General features: G+C 52.6%; 9 protein-coding genes across 9 annotated transcripts; 3 read left to right on the plus strand and 6 right to left on the minus strand.

Moving 5' to 3' along the window:
* Nucleotides 1-70: 70 nt before the first annotated feature.
* On the minus strand, nt 71-3,685 carry UHO2_02743 (uncharacterized protein; the record flags this gene model as incomplete). The annotated part of the gene is made up of 1 exon (XM_041555531.1): nt 71-3,685. The coding sequence occupies one exon, from the start codon at nt 3,683-3,685 to the stop codon at nt 71-73; it is 3,615 nt and encodes a 1,204-aa protein (XP_041411465.1).
* A 1,785-nt stretch (nt 3,686-5,470) lies between these two features.
* UHO2_02744 (uncharacterized protein) lies at nt 5,471-5,947 on the plus strand (the record flags this gene model as incomplete). Its single annotated transcript, XM_041555532.1, has 1 exon — nt 5,471-5,947. One exon carries the CDS (start codon nt 5,471-5,473, stop codon nt 5,945-5,947), a length of 477 nt encoding a protein of 158 aa, XP_041411466.1.
* A 218-nt stretch (nt 5,948-6,165) lies between these two features.
* UHO2_02745 (uncharacterized protein) lies at nt 6,166-6,864 on the minus strand (the record flags this gene model as incomplete). Its single annotated transcript, XM_041555533.1, has 1 exon — nt 6,166-6,864. One exon carries the CDS (start codon nt 6,862-6,864, stop codon nt 6,166-6,168), a length of 699 nt encoding a protein of 232 aa, XP_041411467.1.
* A 656-nt stretch (nt 6,865-7,520) lies between these two features.
* Nucleotides 7,521-9,883, minus strand: UHO2_02746 (uncharacterized protein; the record flags this gene model as incomplete). Its single annotated transcript, XM_041555534.1, has 3 exons — nt 7,521-9,035; nt 9,139-9,438; nt 9,704-9,883. The coding sequence occupies 3 exons, from the start codon at nt 9,881-9,883 to the stop codon at nt 7,521-7,523; spliced, it is 1,995 nt and encodes a 664-aa protein (XP_041411468.1).
* A 727-nt stretch (nt 9,884-10,610) lies between these two features.
* UHO2_02747 (putative GTP-binding protein) lies at nt 10,611-11,811 on the minus strand (the record flags this gene model as incomplete). The annotated part of the gene is made up of 2 exons (XM_041555535.1): nt 10,611-11,643; nt 11,741-11,811. 2 exons carry the CDS (start codon nt 11,809-11,811, stop codon nt 10,611-10,613), a joined length of 1,104 nt encoding a protein of 367 aa, XP_041411469.1.
* Nucleotides 11,812-12,428: 617 nt separating this feature from the next.
* UHO2_02748 (uncharacterized protein) lies at nt 12,429-14,693 on the plus strand (the record flags this gene model as incomplete). The annotated part of the gene is made up of 1 exon (XM_041555536.1): nt 12,429-14,693. The coding sequence occupies one exon, from the start codon at nt 12,429-12,431 to the stop codon at nt 14,691-14,693; it is 2,265 nt and encodes a 754-aa protein (XP_041411470.1).
* A 388-nt stretch (nt 14,694-15,081) lies between these two features.
* UHO2_02749 (uncharacterized protein) lies at nt 15,082-17,712 on the minus strand (the record flags this gene model as incomplete). The annotated part of the gene is made up of 1 exon (XM_041555537.1): nt 15,082-17,712. One exon carries the CDS (start codon nt 17,710-17,712, stop codon nt 15,082-15,084), a length of 2,631 nt encoding a protein of 876 aa, XP_041411471.1.
* A 1,477-nt stretch (nt 17,713-19,189) lies between these two features.
* On the plus strand, nt 19,190-19,993 carry UHO2_02750 (uncharacterized protein; the record flags this gene model as incomplete). Its single annotated transcript, XM_041555538.1, has 2 exons — nt 19,190-19,641; nt 19,726-19,993. The coding sequence occupies 2 exons, from the start codon at nt 19,190-19,192 to the stop codon at nt 19,991-19,993; spliced, it is 720 nt and encodes a 239-aa protein (XP_041411472.1).
* Nucleotides 19,994-20,166: 173 nt separating this feature from the next.
* Nucleotides 20,167-22,005, minus strand: UHO2_02751 (uncharacterized protein; the record flags this gene model as incomplete). Its single annotated transcript, XM_041555539.1, has 1 exon — nt 20,167-22,005. One exon carries the CDS (start codon nt 22,003-22,005, stop codon nt 20,167-20,169), a length of 1,839 nt encoding a protein of 612 aa, XP_041411473.1.
* Nucleotides 22,006-22,138: the final 133 nt, after the last annotated feature.

The raw sequence follows: 22,138 nt of genomic DNA on the forward strand, positions 1-22,138 counted from the left end.
TATACACACTCACACCCGAGTCACAATACAATAGCATCACAAAGAACAACATAGAATTGCTATTGCGGGGTCAGAACCTTCTCATCATTCCTAACCTCCTTTTCCCTCCCCTGCTGCTATTGCCGTTCCTCCCGCCGTCATTGGTCAAGTGAGACTCGTCCAGTACGATAGGTGAACCTCGCCACCCCCCACCACTACCCTCGCCTGAGGCGGGCAGAATCCCAAGGATCGAATTGATACTTTGCGAATGAGCTTGTTGGAAACTATTCAGGTCAGCGCGCGGACGGGGAGCTGTTCCATCTTCGCGTGCGAGGGCGACTGAGTCTTCAGGCCGAGCACGGAGACGTACTGCGTCTGTGAAAGAGGGTGGAGCTGGTGGTTGTTGTCGGGAGGGGGGGATTAGAGGTTGTTTCTGTCGTCCACCTAGGGTTGAGGGGCGGTTTGAGGATGCACCGAATCCTTGGCCTGGCCTAGTGGTGCCCTTTCCACCACCACCTGCGCTGCTGCTGAGGGAAGAAGCTCGCTGAAACCCTGAAAAAGCAGGTGGCGGGGAAGCATCCTCGTCAACAGCAGAAGAAAAGCTGCCCAAAGTCGGAGGAACAAGTCCCAGCACCCGCTTAACCTCTTCTGTACTTTGCTGGTTCCCACCACCTGAGCCACGAGCAAACGCATTGACAGGCCGCAAAGCATCATCGCTATACAACCCAAAACCCATCGACGAATTCCATTCCCCCGTCGCGCCACTATGAACCCCAACAGCGGTGTATCCTCCTTGACCACCATAGCTCGCATACGTACCGAAGCCTGTGATCCGAGCCGAATTCATCTGATCTACATCCTTCACTTCTCTCGCTGCTGTCTTTTCCCATTCCGTCACCGCTTTCTTAATCTGATCCTCACTCGGTAATTGCTTTCCTGTAACCTTCGCCAACGTACCAACCGCATTGGCATCGAGCTCGGGCCGAGTGGCACAGAACTTGATCGCCTTTTTCGCATCACAATTCCCTCCATTCTGCTTAGATGCCACGCTAGCAACAAAGTTGCTAAGAATCTTGTCTTGCGTTTCACCACCCATCATACGCGCGGTGGCGTGGGTGAGGTAGAGCAGGCTTTCGGCTCGAGTCATTGCGACGTAGAGGAGTCGACGTTCTTCTGCGATCTCGTCGGGTTTTTGGCATCGGAAGGAAGGGAAACAGCCTTCTTCGATGGCAGGGATGAAGACGACGGGCCATTCGAGGCCTTTGGCTGCGTGACAGGTGGAGAGGGTGACTTTGGGACGTTTCTTCTCGGATTCAGGGTCCTTGTCGGCGTCCATGTCGGTGGCTAGGATCGAGGCTTCGAGGAAGACGCGGAGGGGTGTTTTACGTTCGTCGTCTTCGGCTTTGTCGTCGTTAGAGCCATTGTCGCTGTTCTTGGCAATAGAGTCTGGCTCCTCCAATACTTGGTCGAGCTTTTCGAGTAGAGATGGCTTCTGTACGTTTTCCTTGTTGTCCGACTGATCTGCAATGGGAGAGTCTGGCTCCTCTTTGGCTGTACGGGCTTTCTTGCATGGACTCGTCTTGACTTGAGGTTCGAGCCCCTGACTCTCATCTGAGTCGCACAAATCAATCACCTCCCGTTTTGCAGGTGCGCTCTTTTGCACCGCAGACTTGCCCGAACCCCGCCTGTTGAAAAAAGGATGTGTTGAAGGCGTAGAAGAGCTTCGGCGAGCCTCCTTCTTGGCAGGTGCCGGCTTGATATCCACCTCTTCAAAGTCATCGTCGTCGTCCTCCCCCTCCTCCTCCTCCTCCTCCTCATCATCATCATCATCACTCTCTCCTTGTTTACTCTTGACTTCAGCTGCTCCCTCCTGATTTGACAGCGTATGCGATAGGATCTCCTCGATCGGAACTTTTGGGGCGTTTTCGTCCGGATGCGGTACGTTTTGCGCAACGATAGTCGAGAATGAGATCAGCTCCTGCACGTTGCCCCACCTCGCTTCATGGTCCTGCAGGGATTGCGCTTTTAGATAGTTCTCGTAGTCGATCTTCTCAATCAGCAGCTCGATTAACTTCGAAACGGGTGTGTCTTCCTTTGCTGCCTCCCGAACGGCTTCAACAGCATCGACGAATTCTGTAAGTCCTTTCTTGATGGCCGGTTTGATCCCTGGGTTCTTGCCACCTCTTACAACTCGCTCGACCAGCTCCATCGGCTTGCATCCCTCCGTTTTGGCCATGTTGAGCATGTCATTAACGCTCTTCTCTCCGATACCTCGCTTGGGTACGTTCACCACACGTACGAAAGCAGGCGTGAAACCAGGATTGTCTGCTAAAGCTAGGTAAGCCAGCAAATCTTTGACTTCCATTCGGTCAAAGAACTTGTGTCCGCCCATCATTCTCGACTCGATACCCCTGGCCTGTAGCTCGGCTTCAATGGCTCGAGAAAGATAGTTGAATCGTAGCAGAATGACAACGTCGTTGTAGTTGAGCATGTTGCCCGAATGAGCAATGACGCGCTTGATCTCGGAAGCGATGTATGCAGCTTCGAGTTGTGCTGATCCATGGCATTTGAGCACAACGGGCAGCCCTCGAGGATGCGAAGTGTACAGACCCTTGTCCACACGCGAAACATCTTGCTGAACGACTTTGAGTGCAAGTTCAAGGATTGCGCCTGTACTGCGGTAGTTCTCTTCCAAGCGAGCTTGCTGCGTACCTTTGAACTCTTTGGTCATCTTATCCAGGTTGCCGATCTCTGCACTGCGCCAGCCATAGATACTCTGATCTGGATCGCCGACGATACTGACAGCTTGCGACGATGCTGCGACCAATCGCATGAGCTCGTACTGTGTAATGTTGGTATCTTGAAACTCGTCGACGAGGACATGCCGAATGTTGCGCACGACCTGATTCTGGCGCCGGAAGAGCTGGACTCCGTACACAAGCAGATCATCGAAGTCTAATGCATTCGCCTCGACCAGCTGCGACTGATACATGGTATATATTGTCGCCATGATCTGCTTGAAAGGGGCTGAGCCGGTCAACTGTCTGCCAATAGCAGTCTTGCTAGCTTTGCCCTTTGCCGCTTCGGCATCAGCAAGCTCCTTGTACCTGGCAGGATCGATCTCCTTGGCTTTGGCTTTCGAGATCTCGGATGTGCATTGTTCAGGCTTGATCTGCATATGTTCCTTATCGAGTTCGGGCTTGAGCTCTTTGAGAATAGCTTTGAACATTCGCTTGGCGTCGTCCGAGTCGATGATGGTGAAGTTGTTCGGCAAAGAGATGAGGCGGCCGTACTTGCGCAAGTACCTAGCACAGACCGAGTGGAAGGTGCCAATGACGAGGTTATCGACTCGTTCCTTGCCGATGAGGCAGATGAGTCGCTGTTTCATCTCGTTGGCTGCTTTGTTGGTGAAGGTAACAACGACAATGTCTTCTGGTTTGAGCTGGTTGGTAGGGTCGAGAACGAGCCAGGCAACCCTGGAGGTGAGCACGCGCGTCTTGCCCGAGCCAGGACCTGCTAGGATTTGCAGACATGATGACTGTGGATGTGTTGCGGCGACTAGCTGTGATTTGGAGAGTGCGCCAAGGTAAGCTGGTAGTTTGCTCGCTTCAGTTGATACGGAGCCGGAAGCATGATTGCTGCTGTTGCTCGATTGAGATGGTGTTCTCTTTGTCGAAGAGGCTGAGTCGGTAGCGCTAGGAACCATGGTGGCAAGCTCAGCAATCGTCGACAATCCTCGCAGTCGAAGGGCGACCTCCTCGGGAGATCCGATGAAGCTGAGTCGGCGGTGTTCCGTTTCGAGGACGAGTGTCGTCTCTTTGAGAGATCACCTAGGTGGCGGGACTTGCTGTGACCGCATTGGGCGTGCCTTTATGTTAAGAGCTGTTCGAAAAAGGCGAGGGCCCTTGGACGAGATTGTCGCTTGTAGAAACGTTGTTGATGATGATGATGATGATGATGATGATGAATACCATGTCACAGTCCAATCCTCGAGCAAAGTTGTTTGTATGTGTGCACTTTCACGCCATCCCAGCTTGACTCGCACGGCCGCGCAAGTGAGGATCAGTCGGACGATACAGAAACCGATACAGAAGTGATGTTAGATTGCGGGTCAGCGAGGTGGCTCGCTGGCTCAAAGGCTTCCCGGCCGATCGAGCGCAGAGACGAGCGGGTCATACAGGCGGAACGTAAGGGCGGGAATCGGGCGGGAAAAGAAAGATTGGCAAGGTCGATGTTGAAGCAACACTTGCCGAAATGAGAAGATGATGGTGGGACGGGAAAGGAGTAAGGAGCAAACAATGCCGATTGAGCGGGTTGCGACGCGTGTAATCCAGCTCAGGTGCGCACGCCAAGTCACATGCAACACTTCCCCCACGCGTAACGCCAAGGAGACGTCAGCGCGCAAAGTGTCACTTGAGTGAAATCACATGACCGCGTACTCATGCTCTAACACGACCGCAAACCTCACTCAGCATCGCCACCCGTCAGCACCCACCAACGCCCCTATCTCATCCGACAACGGCACACCCTCATACGTGTCACCTCATCCACATACACCCACATCGACTGACAGTAGAGGCATATATATACTCCTGATATTGCTTTGTACTTAGTTCTCTCCTAATGCTAACGAGTTTCGCCACTTGCTTGACCGCCCCTGATTGTGCTTTTGTGACGCCTGGGTACTCTCTCGCGCGAATACTAGCCGCACGAGAATACTCAATCGGTTTCCACTCGCGCGAATACTCGTCGCGCAGGAAAGTTCGATACCTTGCTGAAAGTTCGATACCTATCTTGCAAATCTTTGCTCAGACGACCTTATACGACCTTGCTTGTACTAATCTAGATCTCCTCTCTCTGCAATCCATCTAGTTACACCATTACACCGCACATACAGCTTGCGCACGTAATAACGTAACAGCTTTCCTCAACAACTTGGTCCCTTTCGCAAGCAGGAGCTTTCAGAGTCAGGCTCATCAAACGACTGCAAGCTCTGATTGTGGCAACGCCTGTCGACATCTTGGCTGAAACTCTCTCGCATGGTGCAATCAAGCTCGAGATATGCTCTTTTAGGGGCAACGAAAGGTGGGTCTTGTGGGTTATTGAAGCTCATTTGCGTGGAAACATGGCGCCACGCGCCAACCCTCATGACTATCCATGGCACGGCCCGAGCTTGGCGGGAGACGACCTCAGACATCCTTGGTCTCCAGCTCGTCGAACCCATGCAGTGCTGAGCATGTGTGAGCATCTCTATCACTGTTGGTGGGCAGATCTCATATTTTCCACCGACCCACTGAAAAGCTGTGCTTTGATCCGCAGAGCGACTTTGATTGATGAGCACGAGCGATGCTCGTTTCTTCCATGACGCTGAAAGCATTTCGATGTCACGGTAGACATATAAGGGAGAGCGCAGTTCCTCCAGTCGGAGCCTGTTGGTCATCTCTTCTCACGCAACGACGGACAGTCTCCTTCAAACAACTCCTCGGACAAGATGGCAAACTTCTTCCTTCTCCTCCCCCTCGTGGCATCAGCCATCTCCCTTTCCTCCGCCAACCCGATCCAACCCTGGGCTTTCTGGAAGCAGACCAAGGACAGCCCCTCTCACCACTCTGGCGGTCTGGGTTCTTCCGTTAAAGGCCACTTCCCCGCCATGTCCTCTCACCAGATCGGCCTGGGATGTGGTGTTAACTGGGGAAAAGGTAAACTGCACGCCGGTTTCGATGGCGGTGACAAATTTTCCGGCGTTGGTGGTGGGTTCAACTGGGGGCCTAACTCCCTCTCCGGCGTCATTGGTCTTAATTATAATGGTGAGAAGGTCAACCTTAACCTTACCATTACGGACACCAAACAGGTGTTGTTCAATGTGAACGGTAAAGATTTGGACTGGAGAAAAGTGTCCGAGGCGGAGTTAAAGCCAGAGGGCAAATATGCTAAGACGGTTGAGCGTCATATGTACCATGTGAATTAAGCTGCTGTATCTTTCTCTCTTCGTCGCGATCATTCGTTCTACAGCTCTCTTCACATTTTATTTTTTTTCCGTCAATTCAGTCTTTCACTCTTTTCTTTTGCTTCTTCGTCCGCCTGTTTGAGTTCGATTACGTTGCTGTGTTCGGATTTGGGAAAAGAATGATATCGATGGCAAAGAAAAGAAACCAACACGTAGCGACAGCTACAAGAACGAAAAAATCAGATACTCTTACTCAACGCATCACCTCCACTCGAACCATCGCTGAGACGAGGCGACCTAGTCTCATCCATCACACTAGCAGAAGCACTTTCATCTGTCCCGACACTCTTTTCACCCCCTCCTCCTGCACCGACCCCAGCACCACTCCCTCCAACTCCAGTTCCACTACTTCCAGCAACACCCCCAGCATCCCCGGCACCAACCCCTTGCCTCTCCGGTTTCGGCGGAGCATCTACCACCTTTCCACCAATCACTGGCGGTTTCGCCCCCTGTCTAAGATTTCCCTCTGCGTCATAAATCATTCCAGGCCAAGTTTGTCCCGCTTTTGCAAACTTTTTCTCCTGGTCCTGGATCAACTTTGTCGCATGGGCACGTAGCATTTCTCGAGATTGTTTGTAGTATTCAGCTTGGATTTGAGAGTTATAGTAGGACTTCTGTAAGTTGTAATTGGTTTGGATTCCAAGGTAGGATATCAGGGTGGGGATAGCGAGGAGGGAACCGAAAAAGCCCATGTATTCGATGTCGCCTGGTCTTCCTGCTAATCCTCGCTTTGCCACTGTTTTAGGATGCGAAGAGGCGGGTGGTCTATGGATGTGATTGGACCGCATGGGATCGGGTGTGTTTGATGCAGCGTGGGCAAAAGTCGCAACTGCGAGTGTGAAGAGTAAAAAACGAGCGAGAGACAAAAATACGATCATGTTGGCTGAGAAGGGGTCAACCACTGGCTGAACCAACAGGAGCAAGAAAAGGGGACGTGGAGTGAAGAATATGGTGGTTAAAGTGCGAACAGAGCACAACAGGTGTTGGTACCGCTGTCTCACTTTCATCCAAGCAGCTCGCTTCAGGATCCGTACCAGCCCACTTCCACCAGTTGCCACACAGGATGACAATCGTTGGATTGCATGGGCTGGCTTTGTCTACCACACTCACTTCATTTGAGATCAGGACAGCATCTGTTCTCGGAAATCCGGATCGCATTCCTCAGAGTCAACTCTATACACCGATCCTCTCAACCTTTGAAGGTCCAGCATTCGCGGACTGCAGCTAGCCTCCGTGAACCTTACCTTCCTTCTCATTATTGAGATCGGACAGGACGGCCAACACAGACAGACCACAGGAAGCAAGAATATAAGTATGATATGATGACGCCAGCGTTTGTGTGCATCTTGAGTTTGATAGAACTCTTTGCGTATGTATTGAAAGCTAAGAGTGACGCCAACAGAGGTGGGCTTTTTCCCCTTCTGGGCTTACTATGCGGAGTGTGTCTTTGTGTGAGTAAGGTACAACAATGACATGCGGACGCATTATGGTGGGTGTCGTGGATGTTTTGGATGGTTTGGGCGATATTGATCGCTCAAACGGGCTGTGCAAACGCTTGAGGAGGGATAGCATTGCTCGCCTCCAAACTTTGAAAGTTCGTAAAGGCCAGATTGTAGTCCCAACCATTCTCTTGAAGACATTGTACTGCGAAAGGATAGATAAGACCGGTTTGAGTAGCTAATTGCAACGACATGGCGTGTTGTTGTTCGTTGATCCCTGCTGCTGGAGCTTGGTTTTGCAGGTGAGGAGGTAGAGCTGCGCCGTTGGCGCCGACAGGAGCAGCAGCAACAGGTGCTGCGGCTGAAATACCGGGCTGTGGTTGAACTGCTCCTCCTGGCTGCTGCTGTTGTTGTGCTGCTTGCAAAGCCTGCGTCTGTTCGGCTGTGACCTCGCCTGTAGGCAAGCTGTCGGGTGCCCACGCGGAAGGGCTCGAGTAGTGGCGTACAACAAGCTGATCTGAAAGGATGACACAAGGCCAGCCAGCTGCAGCAGCAGGACTGTCAGGTGGTGTAGGTGCTACTGTGAATAATCGGTCAAACGAACGAATGCCCTGGCTTGGAGCTTCAGCGTATTCGCCATGGACGTTGATGAACAACAACGCCTCCGGCCGCTCCTCTCCCTTCAGCCTAGCCCCGATCGCATTGTTAGGCAAGACCCAGGCATCGACAATGAACTTGGACGCATCATTAAGTGGATGTGAAGTCTTGGGCAGTCGCTTCAGACAAGCAAGAATGGAGCCAGCTCCATGGTGCAATGACTGATGGCGCACTTTGGGCGTACGGATGCGCATCAAGTTGCGGTTGCCGTTGTCCTGGTAGCGATCGAAATTGAGCTCCTTTTGATGAGGCATAGTATGAAGGAAGCCAGCAGCACGAGCCCGGGGAGGTGGAACGACGTTGAGACAGAATGAGAACTGTGCCAGTGGTGCATATGCCTCGGTAAGCTGACTTCGATCCGTGTCGTAAAGCATGAAGAACTTGGAGAGGAAGCTGGGCATGATGGCACCTGCGTCGGCGTCGACAAAGCCCGGCTTGTTTGGGACGGGGAAGTTTCGCAATGGCACTTGTGCTGCATCGGCATCCATCTTCTTGGACTTGCCCGTTGTTGGCAAATTTGCGAAGGCCGATTCGGTTGGTGTAACAGGTTTCTGGTCGAGCATGGTCAGTGTGCGGAATTTGGAGAGCACCTCCTGACGGTAGCCTTCTTCGTTGCCCGCTGCAATGGCACTTGCATGAACAGGGTTGCCAGTCAGCAAGAGCTCTTTGAGGTTGGTCAACTTGCTCTTTCTTGCTGCGAATGTATCGAGATCTTTGGTCCATCTAAGCTCATTGCCTTCGAGCGAGAGGTTCTGAAGGTTGGGAAAGTATGCGGGCAATGAGCTGACAGGACCCAAGCTGCGAAGATCGTTGTTGGCCAGAGAGATGGTTACTACGTCGGGATAGGTCTCTGAGCAGAGTTTCCAGATGACGTTGCCGAGTTCCTTTGGAGAGCCTGTGACGCCTGGTGGCTTAATGCCTTCAGCTTGAAGGATTGGGTCTGCGCGCATGTTCTGTTGGGAGAAGAGGGTTTAGGTGAAGCACATTTGGTCAGAATCAAGGTCAGATGTCTGTGCTGAGGCGGATGAGAGAGTGAGTCGGGTTTGTGGTACCTACTTCGAGATTCAAGAACTTGGCTTGAGGATTCCAGCGTGATTGGAGGAAGCGCTTGATGAGTGAAACGACGTTCTGAGTTTTAGGCATATCATTGCCGGCATAGATGATGCCTCCTCCGCCGGGTATACGGCCACCTCCTTGCGCCTTTGATGATGAGATGCTTTTGAGAACGGATGCGGCGTTACCGGCTCGGAGACCATCGTTGACATTGATAGCAGCCTTCTTGCCTTTTGTTGGTGGACGGTTGCCCATTGGATTTACACGCTGTCGTGCGATTCGACCTTGGAGTGAATTGCCATTCTATCGTTGAGGGGAAGCAAAAAGAGAACGAGAAAAGGTAGGGTCGGTGAGATGGAAGACGAGTGGTGCGAGGCGCGAATCGGTCAAAGACGGGCGATCAGTTTCGAGTTCGATATGTATGTAGTGGAATCTGGTGTGTCGTTCGCGGGCAAGTGGCCAGCGGTTCGAGTCGGTGACTTCCGCCAGGACGCGTTCGAGCTGATGCGAGCTAGTGGCAGCTCTGCGCTGGATGAGTTTCCGAGGCTATGAGCGTCGAATGACTTACGATATCGGATGGATCTGCTCCGGTGTTTCTTCCGCCTCTTCTTCCAGCGGCACCTCCGGCTCGACTCCTACTTGGGCCTGCAGCGCCACGCATACCAACATCGCCATCTACCACGAGACCTGCATTGCGCAGCGCAGCACCGGCGATGGTGTGACCACCATGGCCTCCTCCTCGAGGCATTTCGTGTTGTAATCTAAGTGGAGAGAAGCTGTTGTGTGCAACGAGGAGAAGCGATACTTGCAGTGTACTAGGCGAGCGCGTTGGTATCGGTCGTGGAAAGTATGACGAGGGATGCGGACGTGGCGGATGGCTGAGTCGAAGAGGTTTCGTGAGCAAGTGAAAGCTGCAGTCTTTGAATTTACTGCAATGATCAAGGCTGAAAATGGAAGCGAGATGGAGCGGAAGAAGCCTGTGTGAAGCGGAAAGAGACGTTCGGATCCTGGTATGACGATGCTGAGAGATTTTTGCGGAAAAGAAGAGGTGATAGAGGTTGTGGATGAAGGATGAGATGGTGTTGGTCGAGAAGCAAAACGGACTTGGAACTCGATCCGATTGATCAATTGCTCAGTTCAACTTTTTCCGACCCTGGGAGGCACAACAGCCAATCTAACATTCTTCACACAAAGGTGCAGCTTAGATTTCTCTGTCTTTTTTCGGCAAGCAATTCTTTTTTTTTTTTTTTTTTTTTTTTTTTTGTTTTTAACTCTTACCTGACTGCAGCTCACAGAGTTCTTCCAAGCCGCTCTTTCGAGGCACTGTTTCCTGCAGATGCTCACCAAGTAAACAACCACACAGGCAGACTCTAGCTGAACAGGAAAGCTTGATAGCCGATGGATATATGAATGGCGACTAGAATACAATGGTTGGAAAATGCAAAGACATTGAGGTTGGAGAGAGAGCAGGGACTTCACTTGGTAAAGATGCTAACCACATCGTCGGCTGCGACAACGTGATTGAGACCCACTTTCTGTGAAGTCGGGAACTTGCTGCTCTTGCCGTAAACGAGCGCATATTTGAACTTTTCTGCAAGCGCTCTGTGTACCTGGTGACAGACGTGCTCGATGGTGGCACCTCTGCGCACACACAGGGGGTCCGAAAGGTCGGGCCTCTCTCCTCGCTTCTTGGTGTAGATACGGTTGATGCCGAGCTTGTCCCAGATGACATCCTTCAGGTAGTCGATGTTGAGGTCCTTTTCGACCGAGATGACGACCGAGCTGGGCTGTCTTGCGAGCTTGTCCATCTGCTCCATGCTGATCGAGTCGATCTTGTTGTACACGTAAAGACATGGGATGTAGTTGCGGTTGCCGAGAACGACATCGATGAACTCGTCCACAGTGATATCCTCCCTGAGCATTACGTCGACGTTGTGCATTTTGTAGCCCTGCAAGATGGATCGAATCATCTTTTCATCGATCTTGGTCAATGTGAGACCCATTGCTTTGGTGATGACGATACCGCCGGTGTTCTTCTTGCGCAGGACAACGTCAGGCTTTGTCTTGTTGAGACGAATGCCGACCGCCTCGAGTTCCTTTTCGAGAAGAGCGCGATGCGTCTCTGGCTTGGTTGCGTCGAGCATGATGATGACCATGTCCGCTGTCTTGGCCACGGCAACGACTTGTCGACCACGACCCTTGCCCTCGGAAGCTCCCTCGATGATACCTGGCAAATCAAGGATCTGGATCTTGGCACCTTCGTACTCGAGCACACCTGGTTGACACGTGAGGGTTGTGAATTCATACGCAGCAGCTTCGGACTTGGTATCAGTGACTTTGGAGAGGAAACTTGACTTTCCCACCGAGGGGAAACCGATGAGAGCGACACGAGCATCGCCGGATTTCATGACGTCGAAACCCTCACCGGGCTTGCCTGACTTCTTTTGAGGTTCGAGCAGCTCATGGCGAAGCTTGGCGATCTTTGCTCGGAGCTGTCCCAAGTGGTATCTGGCCAGATGAGATCAGGGAGAGAAAGAATGTCAAGTCAGCAAGGGATGCACCTTGGATGCGTGCCGCTGACAAGGTCGACGGAGATGATACTTACTCTGTCGCCTTGTTCTTCTGGGTCCTGGCGACCTCATCTTCGAGCTCCTTGATCTTTTCGACGGCACCCATGGTTGCGTTGCGAGTGTTGTGTGTGTGTGTGTGTGTGTGTGTGTGTGTGTGTGTGTGTGTGTGTTCGGCTATCAGTGTAGTAGGGCGTTGGAGATGTTGTCAGAAGCCGAGAGGATAAAATGTGGCTGGAGCGCATCTCAAGAAAGTTCTCAAGACCCAAATTTGAGTAAATGTTAGAGGCGATTTTGGAAGGGGTCACTGTTAGGCCGACACAAACATTGCTTTTCCTTTGACACGTGACCGCTTCAGTCAGCTTGAGCCAGGCTGAAGAACAACACACCACCGCGAGACTGCCGCTCAAACCTCTTTGGGATCTTGTCCGGGATAGCTTGGTTGCATGTAGGACATCCTGTCGAGCCCGCAAAGCAGCAACAAGGCGATCAAGGGGTGGCAGTTGAGCAGAGGCGGAAGCTGAAAAGGGCGACTCTTGTGTTGGTTGATTCTCAGGCGGGAAAAATAAAATGAAAAATACACACACGCAACTCAGCTGGGCAGCTATTGGTCGACACAACACAGACACACTCTCGCACACTCTCGCACTCGAACCATACACAGAATAACGCTCATCGCAACACCGTCACAGTTTGTTTCTCTTCTCCCACCATATCTCGCCGTGGATGTCGCGCATCCCGCTTCCCGTCCGTGAGGAAAGATCTCCTAGCCCCTTGCAACCTTCTAGCAACTTACCACGATCCACATTCATGTCCCAGATGAGCAGCACCAGCAGCTTCCGCGATGCTACCGATACGCGCAAGCGTCAGTCCAAGCGCGACGAAGCTATCCGCAAGAAGATCGAAGGCGAGTTGCAACGCAAATCCGGCAAACCTTCTACTCCTATCTCGTCTCGGCGTACCAACAAGCACACCGCTAGGCCTCCCGCTGCCGCTGCCGGTACCGTCTCCGCTCTTCGACCTTTGCCTGCCCTGACTGTTCCTCAATCCATTAGTGTTGCTGATGCCAGTCAACTTTGTGCTGCCAAGCGCACCGACTGTGTGCTTGTCGTCGATGAAGACGAGCATCTCGCTGGTATCTTCACCGCAAAGGATCTTGCTTTCCGTGTTGTCTCGGCTGGACTCGATGCAAGGAACACCCCCGTATCTGCTATAATGACTCGCTCGCCCATGGTCACTCGCGACACCACCTCGGCCACTGAAGCTCTCAACACGATGGTCACCCGTGGTTTCCGTCACTTGCCCGTCTGCAACGAAGACGGTGACGTCGTTGGTCTCCTCGATATCGCCAAGGTCTTCTACGAAGCTCTCGAAAAGCTCGAGCGCGCCCACGGCTCTTCACAGAAACTCTACAACGCCCTTGAAGGTGTTCAGAGCGAATGGGGTGGCTCTGCTGGTCCTCAGCAGGCTATGCTTCAGTACATCGAGGCTCTGCGTCAGAAGATGAGCATCCCTGATCTTTCTTCCATTCTCGACTCGCGTACACTTCCTTGCTGCATCGGTGTCCGCACCACTGTCCGCGAAGCAGCTCGTCTCATGAAGGAGCACCACACCACCGCTGTTTGCGTCATGGAGTCCACCGGCACAGGCCCTGGAACCGGCCAGATTGGTGGCGGCGGTGCCGTTTCAGGCAAGATCGCCGGTATCTTCACTTCCAAAGATGTCGTTCTGCGTGTCATTGCTGCCGGTCTCGACCCAAAGACCTGTTCTGTGGTTCGCGTTATGACTCCTCATCCCGACACAGCCCTTCCTTCGCTCACCATCCAAGAAGCTCTCCGAAAGATGCACGATGGTCGATACCTCAACCTTCCCGTCGTTGACGTTGACAGCCGTCTTGTTGGTATTGTCGATGTGCTGAAACTTACCTACGCTACACTGGAACAGATCAACAGCATGAACGACGAACAAGGTGGAGCTGACGGTGGTGCAGCTGGTGGTCCCATGTGGAACCGATTCTGGAACTCGTTCGGTCAGTCCAATTCTATCGCTGGTGATGACGAATCTGCTGTCTCAGGAAGCATGCGTCATTCCGAGAGCCAGTTCGAACCTCCTCCCACGCCAAGCAAGGTTGGTGCTGGAATTGCCGACATTTCTTCGGATCTGCACCCTAACGACTCCGCCAGTGCTGTTGGTCAGCCAGTCAACGGAGACGATGGTGCCAGTGCTATCGGTCTTCCTTCTTCAGCGGCTGCTGTCGAGGCCGATGATGGAACCTACTTGTTCAAGTTTGTCACACCTTCCGGAAGGACTCATCGATTCCAAGCGCGTTACGACAGCTACGAGACCATCCGTGAGATTGTCTGCATCAAACTTGGCGGGGATCCCTTCTTCGAGCCTGCCCCTGCATCTTGCACCGTCGCTGCACCTGCTGCTACAGGGAAGGGAGAAGCAAATGGCGATGCCCACCCGCACCAGGTCCCCTCCAATGCTGCCGCAGAGCTTCCAGATCCTAACGACTTCCAACTAGCTTACACGGATGACGAAGACGATGTAGTCCTCATCACAGCAGATGGCGATGTTCAAGACGCAGTCAAAGTTGCGCGTAAACAAGGCCGAGACCGAGTCGTGCTTCTTCTACAAGGCGGAAGAGGATGGGAAGAAGCTTCTGCCGCCCGTGCTAGCTCTTCTGCTGTTGCTCAATCCAACTCCGCACAAGCCGGCTCAGCGGCGGCGAGAAAGAGGAGGGAAGCAGTCGAAGCTCAACTGCAAAGCGTCGCTGAAGAAGAAGATCAGGAACCAACCAAGACTGATAATGAGGAGGAGAAGAAATCTACTCCTGCACGCAAGAGGAAACCCAAGGCAGGCGAGGAGGAGTTGCTTTTTGGAGTGTTGCCAAAAGATCTTGCGCTCCCAGCAGCGATCGGGTTCTTGGGTGTCGCAGTGCTGGCTGCTGTTGCAATTACTAAGAGCGGCGGGGGTAATGCTCGCTAATTATTTGCTGTTGTACAGCGTTGCGATCACTAATCACCACCACTTATCAAGTTCTCGGGTATAGTCAAGAGGTCCGATGCGTTTTGGGTGAGATCCTCCCGTTCGCTCCCTCTCAAACTATTGTTTATGTACGCCATTCATTGGTGAAGTGACATTCTCTCGCTCGTTTCTTGTTCTCGAAACGATCTGTGGTCCTGGTAGTAGCCTGTGACCTCAAAAACTTTTACAGAATCATTCTTGAAGGCCGGTTTGTGAGACTCATGTCAGTCGAAGACAGCCAGAAGAAACGATTCGTGCATCATAGAATTACAATAAAGATACAAGCAAAGCAAGAACGAGCACTAAGATCGTCTAGCTAGAATTGAAAGCGTTAGTGACAATGTGAGGTTTATCGTCTGTTGGAAGGATACAAGTGTCTAGCTCTCCTATCGATCACCGCTTCTACGTTTGCCGTAAACCTCCCATGCGCCTCCTCTGCGCCACTAGATGCTGCTGGAAACGGAGAGGACACAGAAACTTCCCTTCCCCCTCCCCCTCCTCCTTTCCCTCCCACCACCGCCGCAGGAGGACCTTCAGTAGGAGGTTCAACAGTCCCCAGCAAGGCAGCTTGACTGAAAACCCAATCCCATAAGCTGTTCTGCCCCGCAGCTGCACCCTGTGGTTGCGAGTCGGGGGGAGACGGTTCAGCCCAAGGTCTCAAGGAATGCTGATATGGCCTTGTCCTCCTATCTTGCATATATGGCTCTCCTGGGTATACTCCATTCGTCGAAAAGTCCAGCGGTGAGTTGAAACTCGAAATGATCCCAGTAGGATCTATAGGATCGCTCCAAGTGATGCCCCAAGAAGAAGCAAAACTCGGAACCACACTCTCGTCGGGTGTCTTATCCCAGAGAGTGCTGGCGGAGATGCCGTTTGCACTTGGATCGGAGAGAGGAGTGGCAACGTCTCCGAGCTCAGAGCTGTGAGCAAGAATTCTACGAGTCAACGAGGCCAGATCAAGTGGCCGCCTTTGTGCTTTTTCTCCCCAACGATGCTGTTCGGCATCCCACTGCTTTTGCTCCTCGGCAAGCAAAATCTCGATGGTCCTACTGCCACGATCCGACCCCGGCGTCTCACGCATTGTCGTCAAGGCCAGATTGACTTTATCACGCCTTCTCTCCCTCGTTTCCGCATCCACGCCCTCATGCAACAACAATGAAATGGTCAACGTCAACGTCGCACCAAATAGATGCAAAAAGTTAACCCAGAACCCGTCAATGACAGGACAAACACTCCTTAACAACTTCTGCGTGGAAACTATCTGCTCTGCTAACAAGGTACACGTCGCTCCCTCGCTGTATGACGACAGACTCTTCCGATTGAGCTTGAGCAGAATATCAAACGCCTGTTGATGCAATAAACACCTCTGAACAACAAGCACGTCTGGCCGCATCTCGCTGCTATCCAGCCTGTAAAAGGGAGGTAGATCGCTGAGGAAGGACTCGAGCTTGACGTGCAAAAGCTTCTTATTGTTGGGCGAGATGAGATCGTATGCGCCGCCGAGGGTGCTTTGTTCGTTGCGCAGGTCGATGCTTTCGCGGATGATATTGGCGAGTTGGATCTGGCGCAGGGTGTAGCTAGTCTCGCAGTATTCATCGTGTGAAACCTCGTCAGTGCGACCTCGCGAGAGACGTGCGTCTGTGGTATGAAGTGGTCGACGAGTGGTCATCTGCGAGGGATGGATGGTGTACGCACCTTGGCGCTGTGCCGAGCACCAATCTTTGACCACGAGATACCACCAGATACGAACACCTGTCTCGAGACGCACAATATCCTCGTCCGGATTCTTAAGCGTCGGCATCGCATCTCCAAGTCGATGCAACCGCGTGTCGAGCGCAGTCTGAATGGAAATGCGCAACAGCATCCTCAGATAGCTTGGAGAATCGCGTCCATCCAAGATCATGAGCAAGGCCGTCTGAATAGCTGTCAGCGAGCCAAGACTGAAAGTACGATGAGCAGCCAAAGTGCGCTTGGCAAGATTCAACCACTGCAGCGAAATATCATCGCCTCGGTTCTTGAGCGCATTGACTGTAATGAACTCGGGTGAAGTGTCGTCGATAAACATGCCAGCCTTCCACGGATAGAAGCGCATGCCAAGACGAAGCACCATAAGGTACCGGGAAAGATCGTACATGTCGAGTGGCGAGGTCAACAGCTCTTCAATGGTGGCGTCATTGAAATAGTCAATGTCTCTGCGGAATGAAATCATGTGTATGATCCTTCCGACCAGATTGTGACATCGAAGGTTGAATATGTGGATGAGCGCATCTACGATGTCCTTGTCCGGAACCAGCTTTTTTGCAAGCACGAGGATCTCGATGCGTTCGTGCAAGAGAGCTGGCTGGGGATAGTAGGTGTTCAGGCTATGGTGTGCAATCTGGCTCGGCAGAAGGTTGTTGATCTGCTTGCTGTCGGCTTTACCGCGACCTGGTTCACTGACACAAGGATGGGAAGCAGCAAGCTTTTCGAGCGTGACGAGCGAGTTCTCGGTTTCGCCTGGTTGCTCGTCGTTGGATTCGGTGGAAGGGCCAGGAGGACTGTAAGCGTCTCTTGATGCGCTGCCACCGACTTCGGAGGGGCCCGTATTGTGTGAGCCGCGCGACCTTGTGCCAAGCTTGCGTGACGAATTCAATGGCTTGTCAGAAGGAAAAAAACCGGCTGAAGGCGAAGGGGGCTGTGAATGCGAGCTTTGTCGACCTTTGCGAGCGATGATATCCTCAAGCTCTTTGACTCGCTTGCGAAGAGATGCGATCTCATCTTCGGGCTTGTCGGAAGAGTCTGATGCTAGTTTAGGTCGCTTTCTGCCACGAGGTATCCTAGGGTCTTTGCGGCATTCATCATGTATGCCTTTGGCGATGCACTGATTGCATGGGAGGTTGGTATCACATTTGAGCTTCTTCTGACGACAACGCGAGCAGGAGGGAGTAAAGCGATGAATGTTGGCCATCTGAAGCTGTTGTTCGGGCACGAGCTGATGCATGGGTCGCTGTACAGACGGCGGTAGATTGCTAGTCCCAGGCTGTGATGCGTAGACAGTATTGTCTGGAGAAACAAGAGCGGATGTCGACGGCATAAAGCTGTTTTGTTCGTAAGACGGCTGTGGATTGGTGTGAGCGGCATGGTGATGGTGCTGAGGCAGAGGATGGGCGGGGTGTGTGGGATGAGGATCGTAGTGGGTATCATGGTAGGAACGACGCAGCGACGAAGGTGACGGGCCCGGCATAAAATGCGACGATGAAGAGGGGCCCAGCTGGCGATGAGGCATGCCTGGAGATGGCATGGTTGTCAGCTGGATGAGTGCATGAGTGGCGGGTGCTGTGTTGAGGCTGTCAGCTTGAGGAGGTCCTATCAACACATTGCGTTACAATAGTGAGATATGGCTGATGAGAGATGGAGCACGGGTAAGGGGGTCGAGGACAATGTTGTCGAAGATGGCCAAGACAAGCAAAAGAGGGCCAGGAACGAACAACTGGAGGAGGCGCTGTTCAAGGTTCAGGAAAGGCTAGGTTGCAGATGTGCCGGCGTAAAACTCGATTGCGGAGATACGCAAGCTGCAGTAGCCGAATTAATTCCGTCCTGTCAACTGCTCTTGAGCAGCATCATCAGCTTGGCTAGCCTCCAAGACTTGGTTTGGATTGCTCTATAGAATTTCCTTTTGGCATGGCAGAACTTGTACGCCAGGATGAAAAAGGTTGCAAGGTCGAATCAATTCCAATGTTGTTGATGTTGATGATGAGGAGGAAGAGGAGGAGGAGGAGGAGGAGGAGGAGGAGGAGGAGGAGGAGGAGGAGGAGAAAGGGGTGGGTGGCGTTGCAGCGATTCTCAGGGTTCAGGCAGGGAGGCAGAAACAAGAGGCGGATGAGCAGGTTCAGGGTGGCAATCGAGAGCCGAGCAGGTAGAGGATCGGGGGTTGCGTTTGGCGTTGGAGCTCCTCTTGGCCATGCATCATAGCGCTTGTTCGGAAGATGGCCGCCGAAGATTAATCACAACAACGGAACAGCCGAAACTTGGACAGCGTCCCTTGGGCAGAAAACACGACGCCAACCAAGAGCGACATGCTTTTGCCTCCCTATGTGCTGCTTTGCGGTTCAGCATCTTGACGTGGCCCATTCAGGCGATCAATAGTATGCCAACCCTATCCGAACCTCGGGGCTTCTTCGAAAGAAAAGCTGCCGAGGCCGACTGCAGCGTGGAGAATTTTTACTCATCACGATTCGTCAGCTTGGTGGACCCTTTGTTCTCTTCCAGTGATATTGCGTGACATCATCATCACGGTGGAAGCTGCGGCTTGACATTCTTGTGGTCGTGCTGACTGAGGCTCAGTATGGCTGAGTCAGTGGACCCTCTCTCGTTCTTGGCAGGGATGAGAGGGAATGAGATATATATCTACAGTACAGTAGCAGACCAGCAGCTCTCATGCATATCTAGCCTCGACGCAGCAGCACCATCTTGCAACAATGGTGAACAGATTTGCACCAGTCGACAAGATCCATCAGGCGCTTCACGCCTACCACGTAGTAGCTGACGAGCGAGGAGAGATTGTCCCCTCGGTGCACTACTGTTCCTGCAACTCTTCTGGTGACCATTTCCAATGCCTCATCTACGAATCTGACGAACCGGATGCCAAGCTTATCGGCGTCGAATACATGGTTTCCGAAGACGTCTTTCTGCAGTTGCCGGAGGATGAGAAGAAATATTGGCATTCTCACGTGCACGAAGTGATGGGTGGCTCACTCGTCCTCATCGGTCTGAGGGCAGGAATGGTGGCTGAAGCAGCAGCAGCAGCAGCCAAGAGCGCCGAAGATGCGGTCAAGGCGGTAGCAGGTGCGGGCGCGACAGGTGGTGCTGTACCTGATGCTGCTGAACTTGCTGCGTTGGCAAGAATCAAGAAGCTTTACGGCAAGGCCATGTGAGTATCTACTTTCAAGTCAAGCACTTATTTCAACTTTGTTTTCCTCAAGCTAATCCGAACCTCTCTTGAATACATATGCAGCCACCTCTGGCATCCTACCTCGTCGGCTGTTCCTATGGGCCCACCTAAGCTCATGATGCCCATCGACGAGAAATACGACGGCGTTCCCGACAAGATGATCAAGCAACGAGACGAGCGATATGCAATCGATACAGAGCGCAAGAAAGCAGAGCGTCAGGACAAGCTGACTGAATCGGCTCTGCCGAACAACGCTGCTGATCAGTATCTCCGCTCAGGCAAGACGTTTCAGTTCACTGCTGAGGAGAGCCATGTTCGCCCTGCTTCTTAGCTCCACCTGACACTTTGATGCGCTTCTCACGCTCGGATGTAAAGCTTTTCAACAGCTCCTTAGATACATTTCGCCATAGACTGTTGATTAGGCTGAGACTGTAAAGCTTCACTGTCCTATCGGAGCTGCCGATGCGGTTGACCAGGCTCTCATCCATTGCGATTGCTCCGTGATTATGTGTGACTAGCAACACCTCCAATTTCCCTGTCAACGAGTCTCTCCTGCAAATCTCGAATCCCACCCGTGCTTGCGCCAGCCAATAATCCCAACTGGAAAACTCTCATCGCTGAAGCCTTGGGCAATCTGTACAAAGCAGTGGCAGCTCCTGCAGTGACTACTCCCGCCAATGCACCGTCTGTCCAGTGACCCAGCACCTTCCATCCTTCCCTACCGCCGCTGAATTGCTTCTGCACACTGGCTCTTGTCACTTTGGCAAATTGTTCAGCAAGGCAGAATGCAGTAGTCCAGATACCCAGTCTCACGCCTTGTTTCAGTCCGCCCTTTGCTGCGCCGAGCATCACCTTATAGTTCTTGGTCTTCGAGTAGAAGTACCACCCTTGCACTGTGTCTGGCAGACGGTGCGCGTTTTCCGCCATAAATACTAATCCCGCTCTTTTGCCCGCAGTAAGCACTCCCGATACTAGGCCAAGGCCAAATGCGGTGGCAGGGAGTACAGGCGAGATGGCGAGGACCGAACGGAAGAACGACATCGACTGGCCTCTGTTTCTTTCCGAATCGCCCAACTCTAGCGGCGAGTTTATTGCGTAGGATCGAGACGAGGTCGGAGAGATGGAGTCATTCCAGGCAGATACGCCAGCAAATCGTCGTTGCACTTCGTAATCTCGCTCCGTGTCGAGTTGGCTTTTGAGCGTAGAAACCCATTCTTCGAAGCTTGAGGCCTTGCTGAGATCTGTCAGTGCTTGATCTACTGATTTTGGTGCTGCTACTCCCTCTCTGGCTGAGCATCCGGGTATGTAGTCCTCGCGATCACATACACGCATGTGAGGAGCTGCACCTTCTAGACTTGCTTCTCCGCTACGTCTGCTTGGGATGACCTTTGTCATGGCCACAACAAATTCGTCCATTGTCTTGACGTCCAAAGCCCATTTCGCCGCTTCTACTGTTGCAAGTGTGGACATGGCGACGATGGATGTGGCAATGAAGAAGGCCTTCAGCGACAATCCTACGGGGGATTGGAAGAAGCTGCTTGGGCCATGCTCGGCACTCGCTTCTTCTTCGAGGGCTTTGAGCCTTTGTTGCTCATCCAAGGGGACAGGTGTGGAAAGACCGAGAAAGTCGAGTGTCGAATCCATTTCACTGTAGTCGATCTTGCTTTCGTTGGGATTGGGTAGCCTTGCGGTTGAACTGCCAGCATCGTTGCTAGAAGACCGGGAGCAAGACGCAAGAATCGGAGCCGGTGCTGATTGATGTGAGCTTGATGCTGAGGACGGGACAGCAGGACCTGCTTTCCGTCTTCGCAATACACTCGGCAGCGCATCTGTCTCGTCGTCGAACACTGAAGTTGGTGCTCTTGAGCTTGAGTCGCTCGAAACTGATGGTGCTCGCTTCGATGGGCTAAAAATGTCAGTGTTCATCTGCTTGAACAGTGCAAAAGCGCTTCTGGAGCCATGTGCGTCGCCTTCCACGGCTTCGCTTGCCGCAGGCGACCAACGGTTTGCTGTTGCTGCAGAGGCCCTTGCCGCAGAGCGAGCTCGCAGCACTGACGGTACAACGGCACTTGCCCTTGACGATGCGAGAGAAGAAGATGATGCTTGCTGTGTGGAGACAATAGAAGCCTGTGCAAGCTCTTGTGCTTCCTTCAGAGCTTGTAAGCGAGCCTTTCGTAGGCCATAGATGGTAGCACATGTCAATCCAACGACGAATGCGCCTCCGGATAGTGTTGCAATGAACGTCTTTTTGTCCGGGAGCTGGGTTTTGTAGCTGGTCGAGGCTTCGGCTGAACTGGATGCGCCATACCGCAAATATCTGTCGTTGATACTCAACGATGTCATCTTCCGCAGCGTCGAGAGAATTGGAAGGTAGAGAGGTGTCTGTGTAGAGGTGGTATGGCTGGCAAGACAGGAATGCCTTGCTCAGGTTTGCAATGCTGCAGCTTCCCTTTTTTGGCTCCTGTTTCTCGGGACG

The sequence above is a fragment of the Ustilago hordei genome (assembly GCF_900519145.1).
Source record: "Ustilago hordei strain Uho2 genome assembly, contig: UHO2_contig_04, whole genome shotgun sequence".
Classification (NCBI taxonomy): Eukaryota; Fungi; Basidiomycota; class Ustilaginomycetes; order Ustilaginales; family Ustilaginaceae; genus Ustilago; species Ustilago hordei.